General features: G+C 42.9%; 1 protein-coding gene across 1 annotated transcript; it reads left to right on the top strand.

Moving 5' to 3' along the window:
* The first annotated feature begins 2,973 nt into the window (after positions 1 to 2,973).
* LOC139541709 (transmembrane protein 205-like) lies at positions 2,974 to 22,394 on the top strand. Its single transcript, XM_071346660.1, has 4 exons — positions 2,974 to 3,231; positions 18,109 to 18,255; positions 18,346 to 18,509; positions 18,928 to 22,394. The coding sequence occupies exons 2-4, from the start codon at positions 18,156 to 18,158 to the stop codon at positions 19,228 to 19,230; spliced, it is 567 nt and encodes a 188-aa protein (XP_071202761.1). The 5' UTR covers positions 2,974 to 3,231; positions 18,109 to 18,155; the 3' UTR covers positions 19,231 to 22,394.
* Positions 22,395 to 22,591: the final 197 nt, after the last annotated feature.

The raw sequence follows: 22,591 nt of genomic DNA, 5'->3' as shown, positions 1-22,591 counted from the left end.
GCCTAGTCGGCTGCAGACATTCATAAGGAGTTCAAGTGGTTTATTTGCCATTTGCAGGTATTAAAAGTAATACATACATTAGAATTCCTTGTTGGAGCTCTCTCACATACAGGACAGTACATACCAGTGGAGGCTGTTGAGGGGAGGACGGCTCATAATGGCTGGAACGGAGCGAATAAAATGGAATCAAACACATGGAAACCATGTGTTTGATACCATGCCACATATTCCACTACAGCCATTACCACGAGCCTGTCCTCACCAATTAAGGTCCCACCAACCTCCTGTGGTACATACAAGTTAAACAGTCAAATCTATCATAAGAACGTCAATAAAAAATGAAAAGTGTTAAGATCCTAAAATAAAAAAAGTTCCAGTCATGTTCTAAAAGTCTGATGAAAACAGTTTAGGGATAGAAACTGTTCTAGAACCTGTGATCCAGAAACTGAAACTGTTCTAGAACCTGTGATCCAGAAACTGAAACTGTTCTAGAACCTGTGATCCAGAAACTGAAACTGTTCTAGAACCTGTGATCCAGAAACTGAAACTGTTCTAGAACCTGTGATCCAGAAACTGAAACTGTTTCTGGATCACAGGTTCTAGAGATTACAAAGCCCGTGGTTTTTATTGGGGATTCCAACCTTGCGCGCATTACTAGTTTTACTGACACTAATACACAGATAGCTAGCTTTCCGGGAGCAACCTTCAGACATATTGCAGGAGTGATAGGCAAGTTGGAGAAACAACAAAACACACAGAAGGTTGTGTTAAATGCTTGAACCAGCAGAACACCACTACTGAATAAAACAACTGAAGGTTTTCCTCATGCACAGGTTTATGTTCCCATCATACACTTTTCGGATGAGCTTTCATGGGAAAAGCAGGAGGTAAGGAATCAATGGAACCAGTATATTCAGAAAAATTGTAGGGAACTACTGGATCTGAATAAACTTAGATTTCACACAGTGCAGGATGATCCAATACATTGGAGACCAGATACAGCTGTAAACATTTTAAACTACTGGCTAGACCAGTTAAACTATTAAGAGGGGAAGAGTGTATCGGTATTACTCCCCAGCACTCTAATGTATTAACTTATCGATTACTTTTGGACGTACAGCGGCAGAACAGCAACTCCTGGAGAAGGGCCTTATGTTTATTCCGACACCCGCTAAGATAGATCGCATGGAGCTCAGGAGGGATCTGCACACTTATCATAGAAAATTAAAATTACTTGATCATTTTAATTATAATATTGATAATCAAAGAATACCATTTATTGGTCCATCACACTGGGAGCCTAAGTTACAGGGAGTGTCTAATACGATGCAGACTTTAATCCAAAGGGACTCTACTTCCTTTAGTACATTTAGGTTTCATATGTCAGGAAAAGATAATCTTACAAAACAAGAACGTAAATCATTAAAATCCTTAAGTAAGAATTCAAACATAGTTATAAAACCAGCAGATAAAGGATCAAAGATTGTTATATTGGATAAAACCCAGTATCTGATAGAGGCGAATAGGCAGTTGAGTAATTCTAAACATTATAGACCACTTACTCATTCATTGCAGCAGGAGACCCAGAGAAAAATGAGGCGGATTATAGGGGAACTTTATGAGAATAATTACATTACAGACAAACAAATGTTTTACCTATTTGGACCAGATACCCCACGCCCCAGACAATTTTATTTGTTGCCTAAAATCCACAAACCTCCTGAGACTTGGACCATTCCCTCAGAGGTTCCATGTGGTGGGCCGATTGTATCGGATTGTGGTTCAGAATCGTATAGAATAGCGGAGTATTTAGATTATTTCATAAATCCTCTGTCACGGAAACATCAAAGCTTCATTAAAGATACGTATGAATTTGTGACAAAATTGAAAGAAATTAGTGTGCCTCGAGAAACTGTGTTTTTTTCAATTGATATTGACTCCTTGTATACCAACAGTGACACCAACTTGGGTCTTAGAGCAATCAAAAACATTTTCCATAAATATCCAGACCTGCATAGGTCAACTCCACTGCTTTTATTGGTTCTATGAGACCTTTCAGCAATCCATACTCAGTTGGACCCAAACCACTGAGAAATACGTCTGCTTTCTTTTCATCTTTGATTTCATTTGCAGCCAGCCAACGCTCAAAACGCTCTAAATGGGAATCAAAATCCTCTTTTGTGGCCTCAAACTCTGGTACTCGACCAATGGTTGCCATTTCCTTCATTTTCAGAATGTTCATCTAATTCTTCACTTTCTCCATTTCAGAAGTTTCTGCAATTTCTTAATTTTCTGCACTCATTTGTAATAATTTTCCGTTTGTTCTTTTTCGTTGTTTAAAAAAAGATGTTTTACAATATTTCTCCGCTGAGATCGCTTATTTTCAATGGGTTCAATGACAGTTCTTACTTTAAACACCAGAGGGCAGTGTCGCTATTCTGGACTCCAATATAGGCTTGCTACTTGGCAGCTCCCGAACACTGTAAAAACTGTCATCAAAGCGAAGGGTGGCTACATAGAATAATCTCAAATCTAAAATATATTTTGATTTGTTTAACACTTTTTTGCTTACTATATGATTCCATACGTGTTATTTCATAGTTGATGATGTCTTCACTATTATTCTACAATGTAGAAAATAGTAAAAATAAAGAAAAACCCTTGAATGAGTAGGTGTGTCCAAACTCTTGACTGGTCCTGTATGCTTCAGTAAGGTTGGTTTCTTAGCGTTCATAGCAATGGTTATCAACTGTGCGCGGAGATGGAACGTAAATCACAGAAAATATATATTGTGGTGGCAGCTGCAGAGAAGTATTTTGGTATACGAGATCTGACTTCAGAAGAGTTACAGGGATGGTGTCCTGTTCTCCCAGGTCGTTCGCATGGTGCAGGAGCAGATAGGGTCAAAGTAGTGGAATGGGGTAGTGGGTTCTTAATGAGTGTAGTTTTTTCAAATGAAATAGTGGTGTATAAGTGTAGGGTTAGTTGGTGGTGCAATTATTAATATTTATTTCATTTTACGAACAAGAATAATTAAGATAGTTGAATGTACTATAGGTTGGCCGTGACTGGCCTCACACTTCAGTACAGTAGGTGGTAGTGTATGCACCTTAAAGTTGGATAAAGTCCGCCAACCGATTCCCAACGAAGAAGAAGAGCGCCTCTCTCTCCCTCCAGTCAGCAAGGAAAGGTGTCGTTTTCAAGACTGCAACAAACTGATCGCTATTTGAGGTGCTGTTGAAATAACATTCATTTCCTAAATAGAGATTAATGGACGTTGGCCTGAAAAGCACTGATTACAAATTATTGAAATCTTTATGCACGATTAGACAACTTAGCACAATTTAGGTAGCAAGCCTGTCATAATTGGCTAGCTAACCTGCCAGGCAGCCAGCAGTTAGCTAGCAGCTACAGTACTTCTTTTGAAACATGACAACACATTAGTGAAGTAGCTAGCCAACGTAGTTCGTTGAAGGTGACATTGAAGCTGGCTTGTTTTATGTTTTTTTCCACACTGAGCAAATGGCTTGCTGGCTAACGTTAGCTGCCTAACTATGTAGCATGCTGTAACCAGCTAGCTGGCTAAGTATGTCTGCAGTTAGTTAGCTAGTCATATTCTATGCTGTCAGACGGATAAAAACTAGGCAAGTCAGTTAAGAACACATTATTATTTACAATGACGGCCTACAAAAAATGTCTTCTGCGGGGACGGGGATTAAACATACATTTAAATAAAAATATAGGACAAAACGCACATCACAACACTAACGTTACATAGAGACCTAAGACAACAACATAGCATATCAACACATTGTTCTGGTGTCGAAATAATCAAGGGACGCAACAGTGTAAAGCTGTTGGGAAATAGCCGTAAGAATCGGACGACACGTTAATTACCAGTACCGAGTCGATGTGTGAGGGTACTAGGTAATTGAGAGATATGTAACGTTACATAACGTATACAGTGCCAGTCGAAAATGTGGACACACCTACTCATTCCAGTGTTTTTATTTTATTTTTTACTATTTTCTACATTGTAGAATAATAGTGAAGACATCAAAACTATTAAATAACATATGGAATCATGTAGTAACCAAAAAAATTAAAATATATTTAATATTCGAGATTATTCAAAGTAGCCACCCTTTGCTTGGATGACAGCTTTGCACACTCTTGGCATTCTCTCAACCAACTTCATGATGTAGTCACCTGGAAGGAATTTCAATTAACAGATGTGCCTTGTTAAAAGTGAATTTGTGGAATTTCGTTCCTTAATGCATTTGAGCTAATCAGTTGTTGTGATAAGGTAGGGGTGGTACAGAAGATAGCCGTATTTGGTAAACCCTCGTATTGTCTTAAGTATCAAAAATGACCCGCCACTATGTTGAACAGCAGAGAAAACCCCATAAATATTTTTTCAACTTGAAATGTGATGACTTTTCCTAGAGTGACCCCAACATTAGAAAAAGTAAACATCGCCTTTGTTCATATTTACATGAAAGCTGTACTCCACCAGGGTACAAAGATTCTGAGGGTCATTTTTGATCCGACAGTTATAAAATAATTTACACACCAAAAAAAAAAAACACAACAATGAGAAATTGAGATTGTGTGCTACTGATTGAACTCACAACCCCACACATGGCTCAAGTTCACAGACAAAATAAAAACCATTTCAGAGAAAATAAACATTTCTTGAAAACATTGTTTGCTAATGGTGAATGCAGTCAGAGGCTATAAAGGTGCTGCAGATGACAGTCCCTCCAGTTCTCTGCTGAAGCCATGAGTGCACGTTTCAGTGCCCAACAGGTCGTAGATCTGATTTTTATTTTCTTCAGATGTCCAGGAGGAACAAGAGAACAATGGTTTAGAAGAGGTATTTAAAGAAGAAGATGGGGAAGAATACACAACCCAGAGCACGATGCATCATCTTCAGATGGAGAAATCCCAAGCTGAAAGATACATTTTTGTCAAAGAACAGCAAAATAACATGATCCTTGTCACCATATGATAACCAGGGCAGGATGGCAGCACACATGTCATAAGGATGGCCCACAAGGCATGCAGTTGCCCAGGACATTGCCTCAACATTCTACTTGTTCACACCAGCCATCGAAAAAATCATCCTGGAAATGACAAATTTGGAGGGTTTCTGTAAATATGGAGACAACTGGAAAAGGATGGATGAGATTGACCTGCGTGCCTACATAGGACTGCTAATCTTAGCGGGTGTGTATAGGTCCAGAGGCGAGGCTACATGTAGTCTCTGGGATGCAGAGAGTGGAAGGGCGATTTTCTGTGCCACGATGCCACTGAAAGTCTTTCACATGATCTCAAGAATGCAAAGATTTGATAACTGTGAGTCAAGACGTGTGAGAGACAAACTGGCAGCCATAAGAAGTGGGTGGAGCGTCTGCCGTACCTCTACAACCCTGGGCTTGAAGTAACAGTGGATGAGCAACTGGTTCCATTCAGAGGTACATCTTTATTTTCATATCTGTAATGTAAGTGATTCACTGTTCATTTTATGATGTATTGCTGTAATATCATTGATTTATGTGATTGTTTTCTGTGACACTAATACTAATTACTGATAGTAATCTCTTTTGTCAAAAGGTCGCTGTCCTACCGGTAGTATATGCCCCGCAAGTCAGCGAAGTATGGCGTCAAGATATGGGTGGCCTGGGACACACAATTCAGCTACGCTTGGAAGATTCAAGTCTACACAGGGAAGCTGACCGGTGGAGGCCCGGAGAAGAACCAGGGGATGCGGGTTGTGCTTGATGTGACAGATGGACTGAGGAGGCACAATGTCACGTGTGACAATTTCTTCACCTCTTATCTACTCAGCCAGCAGCTCCAGAAGATCACCATGGTTGGCACAGTTAGAAAGAACAAGCCTGAGCTCCCCCCTACACTCCTCGCAACAAAGGGGAGAGAGGCCTTCTCATCAAAGTTTGCCTTCACCACCACTCTAGTTTCTTACCTCCCAAAGAGGAACAAGAATATGGTCCTCCTGAGCACACTGCACAAAACGGCTGAGATCAGTAATCATAAGGACAGGAAGCCAGACATCATCCTGGACTACAACCACAACAAAGGAGGTGTGGACAAGGTGATTGGAACTTACAGCTGCAGGATGACTGGCCCCTGGTCATCTTCCATATCCTCATTGATGTGTCCTCATACAATGCCTTCGTGATATGGAACAAGATCAACCCTACCTGGATGCCTGATAAGCGGAACAAGAGGGTGTTCCTGGAGCAGCTGGGAAAGACACTTGTAACCCCACACATTCAAAGAAGGGAGAGCCAAAGGACTGTAAAACAAATACATCTGCAAAGTCCATGCACACACACTTGCATACTTTCCTACATGTGCTAATTAGATTTCATTGATTTATGTTCAGGTTTTTGTATCTAGTTTATTCTTATTTGTTTATACACCTTGTGGGTGGGGCAATGTTCAAAAAAATGTGAGAAGACTAGTATTTTGTAGTTGAATTCCTCATTGTACAGTATAAGAATATCACTATGATGCCAAAAAAGTTCAAGATGTATTGTTTCCTTTCAATAAAATGCATTCAAGACTACTTTTTCACATTTCTGCTTCTATCTTAGGCTATACAAGTGCTGTCTCTTGCTAAAATTTTTTTTTTTACACCTATGCAGTACCTTTTTTAGAAATAATAAACCTCTACTTTAGTAAAGAACTATTGACAGGTGTGTTGTAATAAAAACGAGTGGTGTAGACTGCATTTAATCAGTGTTTCTGCATTGTGAAGAGGGGAAAACCCAGATATTCAAAGTTTGAAGAATGACTGGTTGTTTCTTCATGTAAAATAGATTTGGAGTTAAAAATTCACTTAAGCTACTTTATTTTAGGTGTTTAGTGAAGGCGGGTCATTTTTTTTACCCTTAGGACAAGGAGTCTACAGAATGTTAAGACTACACAAGGGTTGTTTAAGACATGAAGGTCAGTCAATCTGGAGAATTTCAAGGATTTTGAAAGTTGTTTAAATTGCAGTCGTAAAAACCAAGTGCTATGATGAAACTGGCTCTCATGAGGACCGCCACAGGAAAGGAAGACCCAGAGTTACCTCTGCTGCAGAGGATACATTCATTAGAGTTAACTGCACCTCAGATTGCAGCCCAAATAAATGCTTCAGAGTTCAAGTAACAGACACATCTAAACATCAACTGTTCAGAGGAGACTGCGTGAATCAGGCCTTCATGGTCGAATTGCTGCAAAGAAACCACTAAAGGACACCAATAAGAAGAGACTTGCTTGGGCCAAGAAACACGAGTAATGGACATTAGACCGGTGGAAATCTGTCCTTTGGTCTGATCAGTCCAAATTTGAGATTTTTGGTTCCAACCGCCGTGTCTTTGTGAGACGCAGAGTAGGTGAATGGATGATAGCCGCCTGTGTGGTTCCCACCGTGAAGCATGGAGGTGGTGGTGTGGGGGTGATTTGCTGGTGACACTGTCAGTGATTTATTTAGAATTCAAGGCACACTTAACCAGCATGGATACCACAGCATTCTGTAGCGATACGCCATCCCATCTGGTTTGGTCTTAGTGGGACTATCATTTGTTTTTCAACAGGACAATGACCCAACACACCTCCAGGCTGTGTAAGGGCTATTTGACCAAGAAGGAGAGTGATGGAGTGCTGCATCAGATGACCTGGCCTCCACAATCACCCGACCTCAACCCAATTGAGATGGTTTATGATGAGTGAAGGAAAAGCAGCCAACAAAGGCTCAGCATATGTGGGAACTGTTGGAAACGCATTCCAGGTGAAGTTGGTTGAGAGAATGCCAAGAATGTGCAAAACTGTCATGGCTACCTTGAAGAATCTGAAATACAAAATATATTTTGATTTAACACTTTTCTGTTACTACATGATTCCATATGCGTTATTTCATAGTTAAGATGTCTTCACTATTATTCTACAATGTAGAAAATAGTAAAAAATAAAGAAAAACCCTTGAATGAGTAGGTGTGTCAACTTTTGACTGGTACTGTAGGTACGGATAAAGTGACTAGGCAACAAGATAGATGAACAGTAGCAGCAGCGTACAGTGCCTTTGGAAAAGATATCGCGGAAAGCTTCATCAATAAGTGCATCGATGACGTCCCCCCCACAGTGACTGTATGTACATACCCCAACCAGAAGCCATGGATTACAGGCAACATCTGCACTGAGCTAAAGGGTAGAGCTACCGCTTTCAAGGAGCAGGACTCTAACCCGGAAGCTTATAAGAAATCCCGCTATGCCCTCCGACGAACCATCAAACAGCCAAACCCTCAATACAGGACTAAGATCGAATCATACTACACCGGCTCGGACGCTCGGATGTGGCAGGGCTTGCAAACTATTAGACTACAAAGGGAAGCACAGCCAAGAGCTGCCCAGTGACACAAGCCTACCAGACGAGCTAATTTACTTTTATACTCGCTTGAGGCAAGTAACACAAACATGCATGAGAGCACCAGCTGTTCCGGAAGACTGTGTGACTACGCTCTCCGCAGCCGATGTGAGTAAGACCTTTAAACAGGTCAACATTCACAAGGCCGCAGGGCCAGACGGATTACCAGGATGTGTACTCCGAGCATGCGCTGACCAACTGGCAATTGTCTTAACTGACATTTTCAATCTGTCCCTGACTGAGTCTGTAATACCAACATGTTTCAAGCAGACCACCATAGTACCTGTGCCCAAGAAAGCGAAGGTAACCTACCTAAATGACTACCGACCCGTAGCACTCACGTCTGTAGCCATGAAGTGCTTTGAAAGGCTGGTCATGGCTCACATCAACACCATTATCCCAGAAACCCTAGACCCACTCCACTTTGCATACCGCCCCCAACAGATCCACATATGATGCAATCTCAATAGCACTCCACACTGCCCTTTCACACCTGGACAAAAGGAACACCTATGTGAGAATGCTATTCATTGACTACATCTCATCACTTAGCTAAGGACCCTGGGACTAAACACCTCCCTCTGCAACTGGATCCTGGACTTCCTGACGGGCCGCCCCCAGGTGGTAAGGGTAGGTAACAACACATAACAACACATCCGCCACTCCCTGTTCACTCATGACTGCACGGCCAGGCATGACTCCAACACCATCATTAAGTTTGCCGATGACACAACAGTGGTAGGCCTGATCACCAACAACGATGAGACAGCCTATAGGGAGGAAGTCAGAGACCTTGCCATGTGGTGCAAGGACAACCTCTCCCTCAACGTGATCAAGAAAAAGGAGATGATTGTGGACTACAGGAAAAGGAGGACCTAGCACACCCCCATTCTCATCGACGGGGCTGCAGTGGAGCAGGTTGAGAGCTTCAAGTTCCTTGATGTCCACATCACCAACAAACTAACATGGTCCAAGGACACCAAGACAGTTGTGAAGAGGTCACAACAAAACCTATTCCCCCCTCGGGAGACTGAAAAGATTTGGCATGGGTCCTCAGATCCTCAAAAGGTTCTATAGCTGCACCATCGAGAGCTTCCTGACTGGTTGCATCACTAGTCATAGACTGTTCTCCCTGCTACCGCACGGCAAGTGGTATCGGAGCGCCAAGTCGAGGTCCAAAAGGCTTCTAAACAGCTTCTACCCCCAAGCCATAAGACTACTGAACATCTAATCAAATGGCTACCCAGACTACTTGCATTGGACCCCCCCTCCCCATTCTTTTACGCAGCTGCTATTGTTATTATCTATGCATAAGTCACTTTAATAACTCTACTCACGTGTGTATATATAACCTCAATCACCTCAACTAACCGGTGCCCCTTCACATCGCAGTTGCAAATGAGAACTTGTTCTCAACTAGCCTATCTGATTAAATAAAGGTGAAAAAATAAATAAAAAATTGACAGCCTAGCTATTGTTATTTCACTGCTACTCCTTAACCTCTCTAGGGTATGTGAGACGGTAGCGTCCCACCTCTTCAACAGCCAGTGAAACTGCAGGGCGCCATAATTAAATTTCCTCAAACAAACAAGTATTTTACACCATTTTAAAGATATACTTGTTGTAAATCCAGCCACAGTGTCCGATTTCAAAAAGGCTTTACGACGAAAGCAAACCAAACGATTATGTTAGGTGAGTGCCTATTCACAGAATAACACAGCCATTTTTCCAGCCAAAGAGAGGATTCACAAAAAGCAGAAATATAGATAAAATTAATCACTAACCTTTGATGATCTTCATCAGATGACACTCATAGGACTTCATGTTACACAATACATGTATGTTTTGTTTGGTAAAGTTCATATTTATATCCAAAAATCTGAATATACATTGGCGCGTTACGTTCAGAAGTTCCAAAACATCCGGTGATTTTGCAGAGAGCCACATCCATTTACAGAAATACTCATTATAAATGTTGATGAAAATACAAGTATTAAACATGGAATTTTAGATGCACTTCTCCTTAATGCAACCGCTTTGTCAGATTTCAAAAAAGCTTTACTGAAAAAGCAAACCATACAATAATCTGAGTTGGCGCTCAGAGCCCAATCAAGACACAAATATATCAGCCATATTGTGCAGTCAACAGAAGTCAGAAATAACATTATAAACATTCACTTACCTTTGATGATCTTCATCAGAATGCACTCCCAGGAATCCCAGTTCCACAATAAATGTTTGTTTTGTTCGATAATGTCCATCATTTATGTCCAAATTCCTCGTTGTTCTAGCGTTCAGTACACTTTCCAAACTCACGACGCGCAGGCAGGTCCAGCAGAAAGTACGGACGAAAAGTTTAAAAAAGTTATATTACAGTCCGTAAAAACATGAGAAAGTATTGAATCAATCTTTAGGATGTTTTTAACATAATTCTTCAATAATGTACCAACCGGAGAATTCCTTTGTCTTCAGAAGTGCGATGGAACAGAGCTCGCTCTCACATGAACGCGCATGGTCAGGTCATGGTAGACCTTACTCAATCCCCTCTCATTCAGCCCCACTTCACAGTAGAGGCATCAGACAAGGTTCTAAAGACTATTGACATCTAGTGGAAGCCTTAGGAAGTGCAACATTACCAATATCCCACTATCTTCAATAGGAGCTGAGTTGAAAATCGACCAACCTCAGATTTCCCACTTCCTGGTTGGATTTTTTCTCAGGTTTTTACCTGCCATATGAGTTCTGTTATACTCACAGACATCATTCAGAGTGTTTTCTATCCAAATCTACTAATAATATGCATATTCTAGCTTTTATGGCTGAGTAGCAGGCCGTTTACTCTGGGCACGCTTTTCATCCGGACGTGAAAATACTGCCCCCTACCCCAAAGAAGTTAATTATTTGTTGTTGTTTTTTTGCTATTTTTTAAAAAACTGCATTGTTGGTTAAGGGCTTGTAAGTAAGCATTTCACTGTAAGGTATAACCCTGTTTTATTTCGATAAAGACCCATTACTCAGTACTTTGTTGAAGCATCTTTGGCAGCGATTACAGCCTCAAGTTTTCTTGCGTATGATGTTACAAGCTTGGCACACCTGTATTTGGGGAGTTTCCCCATTCTTCTCTGCTGATCCTCTCAAGCTCTGTCAGGTTGGACGGTAAGCAATGCTGCGCAGCTATTTTCAGGTCTCCCCAGAGATGTTAGATCGGGTTCAAGTCCAGGTTCTGGCTGGGCTACTCAAGGGCATGCAGAGAGTTGTCCCGAAGCCACTCCTGCATTGTTTTGGCTGTGTGCTTAGGTTCGTTGTCCTGTTTGGAAGGTGAACCTTCGCCTCAGTCCTGAGAACTCTGGAGTAGATTTTCATCAAGGATCTCTGTACTTTGCTCTGTTCAGCTTTGCCTCGATCCTGACTAGTCTCACAGTCTCTGCCTCTGAAAAACATCCGCACAGCATGATGCTGCCACCACCATGCTTCACCGTAGGGAAGGTTTCCTCCAGACATGACGCTTGGCATTCAGGCCAAAGAGTGTAATCTTGGTTTCATCAGACCAGAGAATCTTTTTTTTCATGATCTGAATGTCTTTAGGTGCCTTTTGGCAAACTCCAAGCGGGCTGTCATGTGCCTATTTACTGAGGAGTGGTTTCCGTCTGGCCGCTCTACCATAAAGGCCTGATTGATGAAGTGCTGCAGGGATGATTGTCCTTCTGGAAGGTTCTACCATCTCCACAGCCGAGCTCTGTCAGAATGACCATCGGGTTCTTGGTCAAGGCCCTTCTCCCCCTGATTGCTCAGTTGGGCCGTGCGGCCAGCTCTAGGAAGTGTCTTGGTGGTTCCAAACTCCTTTCATTTAAGGATGACAGAGGCCACTGTGTTCTTGGGGACCTTCAATGCTGCAGATGTTTTGGTACCCTTCCCCAGATCTGTCTTTGACAAAATCCTGTATCGGAGCTCTACGGACAATTCCTTCGACCTCTTGGTTTTTGCTCTGACATACACTGTTGACTGTGGGACCTTATATAGACAGGTATGTGCCTTTTCAAATCATGTCCAAACAATTGAATTTACCACAATCAAGTTGTAGAAACATCTTAAGGATGATCAATGGAAACAGAATGCTCAATTGAGTCTCATACCATAGGGTCTGAATAGTTATGTAAGTAAGGTAAGTTTTATATTTATAAAAACCTGTTTGTGCTTAGTCATTATGGGGTATTGTGTCATTATGGGGTAGTGTGTCATTATGGGGTAGTGTGTCATTATGGGTCTGTGTGTGTGCAGATTAATTTTACATTAAGGCTGTAACGTAACAAAATGTGTTAAAGGTCAAGGGGTCTGAATACTTTCCGAAAGTCACTATGTGATGAGTCAAGAGTTAGTCTGGGTAGCTATTTAACTAACTATTTAGCAGTCTTATGGTTTGGGGGTAGAAGCTGTTCAGGGTCCTGTTGGTTCCAGACTTGGTGCATCGGTACCGCTTGCTGTGCGGTAGCAGAGAAAACAGTATTGGTGTGTGGGTAATATCACTGGGGAAGCCAAACCAGGAAACAAGCCATATTACAACCTATGTGTTGTGATAATTGTGTTTGCTAAACACCATCCTCCTCTCTGTCATGTTGACTCACCCTACTGGTAGAGAAACACCATCCTCCTCTCTGTCATGTTGACTCACCCTACTGGTAGAGAAACACCATCCTCCTCTCATGTTGACTCACCCTACTGGTAGAGAAACACCATCCTCCTCTCATGTTGACTCACCCTACTGGTAGAGAAACACCATCCTCCTCTCTGTCATGTTGACTCACCCTACTGGTAGAGAAACACCATCCTCCTCTCATGTTGACTCACCCTACTGGTAGAGAAACACCATCCTCCTCTCATGTTGACTCACCCTACTGGTAGAGAAACACCATCCTCCTCTCTGTCATGTTGACTCACCCTACTGGTAGAGAAACACCATCCTCCTCTCTGTCATGTTGACTCACCCTACTGGTAGAGAAACACCATCCTCCTCTCATGTTGACTCACCCTACTGGTAGAGAAACACCATCCTCCTCTCTGTCATGTTGACTCACCCTACTGGTAGAGAAACACCATCCTCCTCTCATGTTGACTCACCCTACTGGTAGAGAAACACCATCCTCCTCTCATGTTGACTCACCCTACTGGTAGAGAAACACCATCCTCCTCTCATGTTGACTCACCCTACTGGTAGAGAAACACCATCCTCCTCTCTGTCATGTTGACTCACCCTACTGGTAGAGAAACACCATCCTCCTCTCTGTCATGTTGACTCACCCTACTGGTAGAGAAACACCATCCTCCTCTCATGTTGACTCACCCTACTGGTAGAGAAACACCATCCTCCTCTCATGTTGACTCACCCTACTGGTAGAGAAACACCATCCTCCTCTCATGTTGACTCACCCTACTGGTAGAGAAACACCATCCTCCTCTCTGTCATGTTGACTCACCCTACTGGTAGAGAAACACCATCCTCCTCTCATGTTGACTCACCCTACTGGTAGAGAAACACCATCCTCCTCTCATGTTGACTCACCCTACTGGTAGAGAAACACCATCCTCCTCTCATGTTGACTCACCCTACTGGTAGAGAAACACCATCCTCCTCTCATGTTGACTCACCCTACTGGTAGAGAAACACCATCCTCCTCTCATGTTGACTCACCCTACTGGTAGAGAAACACCATCCTCCTCTCATGTTGACTCACCCTACTGGTAGAGAAACACCATCCTCCTCTCATGTTGACTCACCCTACTGGTAGAGAAACACCATCCTCCTCTCTGTCATGTTGACTAAAAGGTCTTTGACTCTGTCATACAGGTCAAGCTTTTATTTGTTGTTGTCCTAGGCTACCTGGCTACAATGCTTGCTCGCTAGCATAACTTCCTTTCATGGGCAACATGAAAAAATATATCAACTCAACATGCAACAATTTCAAAGATTTTACTCAGTTACAGTTCATATAAGGAAATCAGTCAGTTTAAAAAATGTCATTAGGCCGTAATCTATGGATTTCACAAGACTGGGAATACAGATATGCATCTGTTGGTCACAGATTTTTTTTAAAGGGTGGATGTGGATCAGAAAACCAGTCAGTATCTGGTGTGACCACCATTTACATCATGCAGCGTGACATCTTCACAGAGTTGATCAGGCTGTTGATTGTGGCCTGTGGAATGTTGTCCCACTCCTCGTCAATGGCTGTGCGAAGTTGCTGGATATTGGCGGGAACTGGAACACGCTGTCAATCCAAAGCATCCCAAACATCCTTGCGACATGGTGCCGTGCATTATCATGCTGAAACATGAGGTGATGGCGTCGGGATGAATGGCACGACAATGGGCCTCAGGATCTTGTCATGGCATCTGTGCATTCAAATTCCCATCAATAAAATGCAACTTTGTTCGTGGTCTGTAGCTTATGCCTGCTCATACCATAACCCCACCGCCACCATAGGGCACTCTGTTCACAACGTTGACATCAGCAAACCACTCGCCTACATGACGCCATACACGCTACGCTGTCTGCCTGGTACAGTTGAAACCAGGATTCATCTGTGAAGAGCACACTTCTCCAGGGTTAGGGGTTTCTGACAGTTCTTCAGTTGTCCGGGTGGCTGGCCTCGCAGGTGAAGAAGCTGGATGTGGATGTCCTGGCGTGGTTACATGTGTTTGTGATACTGGTTGGACGTACTGCCAAATTCTCTTAAAACGGAAGCGGCTTAGTGTAGAGAAATTAAAAATACATTCTCTGGCAACAGATCTGGTGGACATTCCTGCAGTCAGCATGCCAATTGCACGCTCTCTCAAAACATGAGACATCTGTGGTGTTGTGTGTAGGGCTGACCCCATTTAGCCTACTGGTCAATAAGCTGTTAGTCGAGCAGTCAGGTTTCTCATGTGACAAACATGTCTGATTCACGCCTCTGAGTGGACTAATTCATTGTGGAGGCCTGTCTCAGTGGACTAATCCATTGTGGAGGCCTGTCTCAGTGGACTGATCCATTGTAGAGGCCTGTCTCAGTGGACTAATCCATTGTAGAGGCCTGTCTCAGTGGACTGATCCATTGTAGAGGCCTGTCTCAGTGGACTAATCCATTGTAGAGGCCTGTCTCAGTGGACTGATCCATTGTGGAGGCCTGTCTCAGTGGACTAATCCATTGTAGAGGCCTGTCTCAGTGGACTGATCCATTGTAGAGGCCTGTCTCAGTGGACTAATCCATTGTGGAGGCCTGTCTCAGTGGACTAATCCATTGTAGAGGCCTGTCTCAGTGGACTGATCCATTGTAGAGGCCTGTCTCAGTGGACTGATCCATTGTGGAGGCCTGTCTCAGTGGACTGATCCATTGTAGAGGCCTGTCTCAGTGGACTAATCCATTGTAGAGGCCGCGGGGATGGACTAATCCATTGTAGAGGCCGCGGAGATGGACTAATCCATTGTGGAGGCCTGTCTCAGTGGACTAATCCATTGTGGAGGCCTGTCTCAGTGGACTAATCCATTGTAGAGGCCGCGGGGATGGACTAATCCATTGTAGAGGCCGCGGGGATGGACTAATCCATTGTAGAGGCCGCGGGGATGGACTAATCCATTGTAGAGGCCGCGGGGATGGACTAATCCATTGTAGAGGCCGCGGGGATGGCACACCAATATTACCAGTAGTACATTTAACGTTACCATCATTTCTAATCTACAATGTTTGTTTGGTTACCGTAATTTCTGTTTATGCATTCAATATATTATTAGTATTTTACAGTTCTCATTGTAGGAGTGGACACGTCATTTGCAGACTCACAACCTGGGCTACACTTGTGAGAAACAAGTTTTGGTTTATTTCATTCCATTTATGAGTTGTCAATTAATTGTCTTTTGTTTGGAGCGCTCCTGCCATTCTTGAGTAAGGACACGCACCTGATTACAGATAGAAGTAATCCTAGGTGACCTGGCCTGCGCGCAAATGTAGTCCTATAAAATGTGTCCCTTTTGGGGATCTGATAGTATGTCTGATTGTCTTAACTCACCACCACCGTGGAGCTTCTCAAAGTCTGTTTTTCTTCACCTCAAACAGCAAGTAAACCAAGTCTGTTTTTACATCCATTGAGTGACAATTCCTCAACGTAGCCTATTAGAGAAATCTTTCAAATTCTTTCACTTTAAAGAGGAAAAAAATTGTGCTCAAATCCAGTGGAAATGTTGATTGATGGGTTAGTATAATAGAATTAAAACCACAAGTCCAAATTCCTATCTCTATCTCCATCCATGGCTAATTTAGAAAGGGGACAATTTTAGCTAGGTAGCCACCGGAGGACAACACAACAAGATGCAAGTTGTTTCTGTCAATTATATATTGATTGGAGTGAAGCCAAATCCAAACTGGCTTCCCTTGACACTTATTTTAATCAAGGGAGGCCAAACGCTTGCTTGCTTCCCTTGCATTCAATGCTACTGGTGGCAACAATATCAATCTTTTTGACTGGACAGCATCATATGTATGATTTGGGTGGCTGGAGTCTAAGACAATTTGTAGGGATTTATACCGCCTGGTATAGAGGTCCTGGATAGCAGGGAGCTCTACCACACTACCCTCTGTAGCTCCTTGCAGTCGGATGCCAAGCAGTTGCCATACCAAGCGGTGATGCAGCCAGTCAAGATGCTCTCAATGGTGTAGCTGTAGACCTTTTTGAGGATCTGAGGACCCATGCCAAATCTTTTCAGCCTCCTGAAGGGGAAGAGGCATTTTGTTGTGCCTTCTTCACACCTGTTGGTGTGTGGACCATGTTAATTCCTTAGTGATGTGGACACAGAGGAACTTGAAGCTCTCAACCTACTCCACTACAGCCCCGTGGATGGGGGCATGCTCGTCCCTCTGTTTCCTGTAACATTGAGTGAGAGGTTGTTGTCCTGGCAGGTCACTGACTTCCCTATAGACTGTCTTATCGTCGTCGGTGATCAGGCCTACCACCGTCATGTTGTCAGTAAACTGGATGTTGGAGTCGTGCACAGGAGTGGCCCGCGTGTTGTCAGCATGGCGGATGTGTTGTTGCCTACCCTCACTATATAGGGGCGGCCTGTTAGGAAGTCCAGGATCCAGTTGCAGAGGGAGGTGTTCAGTTCCAGGGTCCTGAGCTTGGAGGGCACTATGGTGTTGAACACTGAGCTGTGGTCAATGAACAGCATTCTCTGATGAATCGATAAGATTGAAGTACTGCTAGTTTGTCTTTTTCATCAGCATGCTAGGCTAGCTAATGCTATAGCAGCCCATTGGAGTCCATGACAATGCAACGCCTAGCATTGGTTGCTTTAATATTAGCTTGCCGATGGAAAGGTTTCATTGTAATGCTCCTCGTTTTTAATCTTTCTGATTTGTCAGTTGCCATAATTAGTACACTGACATCTCCCATCACTGGATTGAGGTATGTTTTCTAAGACATATCTCGCGCTGTCCTGATCGTGGCATTGCCACGTTCCGACTAGAGAATGTAATTAACATGTAGTCGGATTCTTATAACTACAAGGGAAACAGAGTTAAGTGGAGTAGCTAGCTAGTTGTACATTGCTGTCATTCTGAAACTAGACTTTCACCCAGTAACCTGCTACTGCTGGTGACTTAGTGGGGGACAGGGTCAGAGAGGAATAACCGTGTGTCTGCTTACAGGGATCCAGGCAGAGAGAAAGAGGTGGAACGAGACGGCTGGACTGACAATGACCACTGAAGGGGATCCCAGCCTCTCGGCCAAACTGCTGCAACTGGTGCTGCTGTCCACCTACTGGGGCATGCAGATCTGGTTTACCTGCATATCTAGTAAGTACCTTGACCTCTAAACCCCTTAACCCTGTGAGAGGGTGTATGATGGACAGTACTCCTATAGGGCTCCTGTGTGTTTTTGATCAGGCTTTGTGATGGACAGCCACCTGAACAGACACACATTTGGTTTGATCCAGAGCAGACTGGTTCCGTTCTACCTTCACCTGGGCTCTCTCTGTGCCTTCCTCAACCTGACGCTGTTTGCTGTCTACCACCCTGCAGACCTGCTAGATGACAGAGAGGCCTTCCAGGTAACCCTGACCCTACCACCCTGCTAGATGACAGGGAAGATTTCAATTGCATACTCATCTCCTTCTCAAAACCCATTGGATGAGAAAGCCAGAGGTCCCTCCTTTCAGACCTTCTCCTCCAATGGGTTATGAAAAGGAGAGGACGTGAAGTATGCAACAGATTCTCCCAGGGAGACCTTACAGGTACACAAGGAGTCCTGACCGTGGGAGAATCCTCTCCTCATAACCCATTGGAGAAGGTCCGAAGGGGGGGGACCTCTGGCTTTCTCAATGAGTTTTTGAGAAGGAGACGAGTATGTCATTGAGATTCTCCCCCAGATCTGTAACCTTGTCAGGGACTCGATTACATCTGGAGTCATTCCTCTAATCAGCTATGCAGCTGCTTTCATACATTGATATACTTTGTCTCTCTCTGTAGATTGGGGTATACTTCCTGTGTGTGTCGGTAGCAGTGGTCAACGCCCAGTGGTTCGGTCAGATGACATCAGAGATAATGGAAGACATGCATCTAATGGAGCAAGCCCAAGGATTGGGCCAGGACATTGGTCTGTCTACCAATAGGGAGGCTTACGCCAAGCTGTGTGAGACAGACGGTAGATACAGGAGTCTGTCTTGTCGGCTGTGGCTTTACAGACTGTTGTCTTCGCTGTGTAACATCTGCTGCATTACCTGCAATGCATACAGCCTGTACTACCTAGCAGAGAACCTTACTTCACTATAGCACAGTTACGAAATATGGATGGTAAGTCCACGGGTGGCTGGAATGAATGGTATCGACACATTAAAATCATGGTTTCATACCATTCCATTCACATTACTATGAGCCGCCCTACACTCACCAGCCAGCTCTGTTCTTTTTAAAGTTCAGCCATTTTAATCTTCTACTAGAGGAGCGATGGAGAGATGTATTTTATTCTACTAGAGGAGAGATGGAGAGATGTATTTTATTCTACTAGAGGAGAGATGGAGGGATGTATTTTATTCTACTAGAGGAGAGATGGAGGGATGTATTTTATTCTACTACCAGAGATGGATGGAGGGATGTATTTTATTCTACTAGAGGAGCGATGGAGGGATGTATTTCATTCTGCTAGAGGAGAGATGGAGGGATGTATTTTATTCTACTACCAGAGAGATGGATGGAGGGATGTATTTTATTCTACTGGAGGAGAGATGGAGGGATGTATTGTATTCTACTAGATGGAGGGATGTATTGTATTCTACTAGATGAGAGATGGAGGGATGTACTTTATTCTATTGGAGGAGAGATGTATTTTGTTATACTAGAGGGATGCATTTTAATCTACTAGATGATGGAGGGATGTATTTTATTCTATTAGAGAGATGGAGGGATGTATTTTATTCTATTAGAGAGATGGAGGGATGCATTTTATTCTACTGGATGAGAGATGGAGGGATGTATTTTATTCTATTAGAGAGATGGAGGGATGTATTTTATTCTATTAGAGAGATGGAGGGATGTATTTTATTCTACTACCAGAGAGATGGAGATGTATTTTATTCTACTACCAGAGAGATGGAGGGATGTATTGTATTCTACTAGAGAGATGGAGGGATGTATTTTATTCTACTACCAAAGAGATGGAGGGATGTATTTTATTCTACTACCAGAGATGGAGGGATGTATTTTATTCTACTAGAGAGATGGAGGGATGTATTTTATTCTACTACCAGAGATGGAGGGATGTATTTTATTCTACTACTGGAGGAGAGATGTATTTTGTTATACTAGAGGGGAGATGGAGGGATGTATTTTATAACCAGAGGAGAGATGTATTTTATTCTACTACTAGAGGAGCGATCAGAGATCACAGAATTCACATTTACACAACCCTCATCTACCTATAGAAATTAGGGGGTGGGTGAGGACTCAGCCTATCCTGTGGGGCTGCCATGGGGACCTCCAGGTGTGTCTTTGACGTCATGTCCTGAGAACGCTCCAACCTGTGTGTTGGCTTCATAGAGGTAGAACGGACTCCTCTGTGACAGCGTGGGTAGCGCCATCTCAATTTGAAAGTTGTCAATTTTCTTCTGTGTTTGTAAAAAGCGTATATTGCTGAACCAAATCTTGTGATTCATTTGTTGGCTACTAGATTTACAAACCATAGGCAACACAATTTACTGATCACTCCCAACCCATAGAGACCCCACTTAGTTGACTACTTTGAAATGGTGGAAGCCATTTGTTTTTCTACATTGTAGAAAAGACAAACTATGAAATTACACATGGAATCATGTAGTAACCAAAAGTGTTAAATAAATCAAAATATATGAGATTCTTGACAGTAGCCACGCTTTGCATTCTCTCAACCAGCTTCATGAGGTAGTCACCTGGAATACATTTAAATTAACAGGTGTGTCTTAAAAGTTAATTTGTGGAATTTCTTTCCTTCTTAATGCGTTTGAGCCAAAGTAGGGATGGTATACAGAAGATAGCCCTATTTGGTAAAAGACCAAGTCCATATTATGCAAAAACATTTCTTCAAGTGCAGTTGCAAAAACCAAGCGCTATGATGAAACTGGCTCTCATGAGGATCGCCACAGGAAAGGAAGACCCAGAGTTACCTCTGCTGCAATAAAGTTAGTTACCAGCATCAGAAATTGCAGCCCAAATAAATACTTCAGAATTCAAGTAACAGACATCTCAACATCAACTGAATCAGGCCTTCATGGTCACATTTCTGCAAAGAAACCACACCAATAAGAAGACTTGCTTGGGCAAAGAAACACAAGCAAAGGACATTAGACCAGTGGAAATCTGTCCTTTGGTCTGATGAGTCCAAATTTGAGATTTTTGGTTCCAACCGCCGTGTCTTTGAGACACAGAGTATGTGAACGGATGATCTCCGCATGTGTGGTTCCCGCTGTGAAGCGTGGAGGTGATGGTGCTTTGCTGGCGACACTGTCTGATATATTTAGAATTCAAGGCACACTTAACCAGCATGGCTACCACAGCATTCTGTAGCGATACGCCATCTCATCTGGTTTGGTCTTAGTGGGTCTATAATTTGTTTTTCAACAGGACAATGACCCAACACACCTCCAGGCTGTGTAAGGGCTATTTGACCAAGGAGAGTGATGGAGTGCTGCATCAGATGACCTAGCCTTCACAATCACCCAACCTCAACCCAATTGAGATGGTTTGGGATGAGTTGAACTGTAGAGTGAAGGGAAAGCAGGCAACAAGCACTCAGCATATGTGGGAACAGCATTCCAGGTGAAGCTGGTTGAGAGAATGCCGAGAGTGTGCAAAGCTGTCATCAAGGCAAAGGGTGGCTACTTTAAAGAATCTAAAATATATTTGCATTTGTTTAACACTTTTTTGGTTACTACATGATTCCATAGATGTCTACACGTATTTTCTACAATGTAGAAAATAAAAACCCTGGAAGCAGTAGGTGTCAACTTTTGACTGGTACTGTATATTTATTTGGTGTTACATGTAGGAGTGGATTTCTTTTAATTTGGGGTGCTTTAATCAAATAAAGAAACAAACATATCTGTTGTGCCCTTGAGCAAGACATTTAACCCCTAATATGCAGGGGTTTTCCTGGATCAAAAAGGGTGGTGGGTGTGGCTGAATTTGAGCCCCCCATCTTGGCGGAGGTAGACGTTTTATTTAAGCCAATTTCTCCATGGTGCTAGAATACATTTTTGCAGTCTTAAAAGCAAATGTCCTGCAATTCTATGCATTTTACCATGACTAATGCTGTGTTCTAACAAATCAATACCGCTTAATTGCAATGCTCCCTGACTGTCAAGCTTTTTTGTGATTGTTAGTTAAATATAGTTCCATTAACTTTATTTGGTTTTAGTCATTTGTTTACATAAATCCAGTGTAAGAAATAAAAATAATTTCTTGTATACGTCGGGTTTCAATCGAAAGTCCGCACAGGGTTCCACGTCCACTCACCTCCCTTAGTGTCCTGATGAGAGGGGGCATTTCATTCCAGGGGGTGGTGTGGAACATTGAAGGTATACATTAGGCTTAACCTGCTGCGTTTAGCCTCTGACTGTCAGTGGTCTAGCAGAGTGCGATAAACAGAAAAAAAGATCCATTT

Source organism: Salvelinus alpinus, chromosome 16 (genome assembly GCF_045679555.1).
Source record: "Salvelinus alpinus chromosome 16, SLU_Salpinus.1, whole genome shotgun sequence".
In the NCBI taxonomy this organism is placed as follows: domain Eukaryota; kingdom Metazoa; phylum Chordata; class Actinopteri; order Salmoniformes; family Salmonidae; genus Salvelinus; species Salvelinus alpinus.
This window is presented reverse-complemented; position numbering and strand designations above follow the sequence as displayed.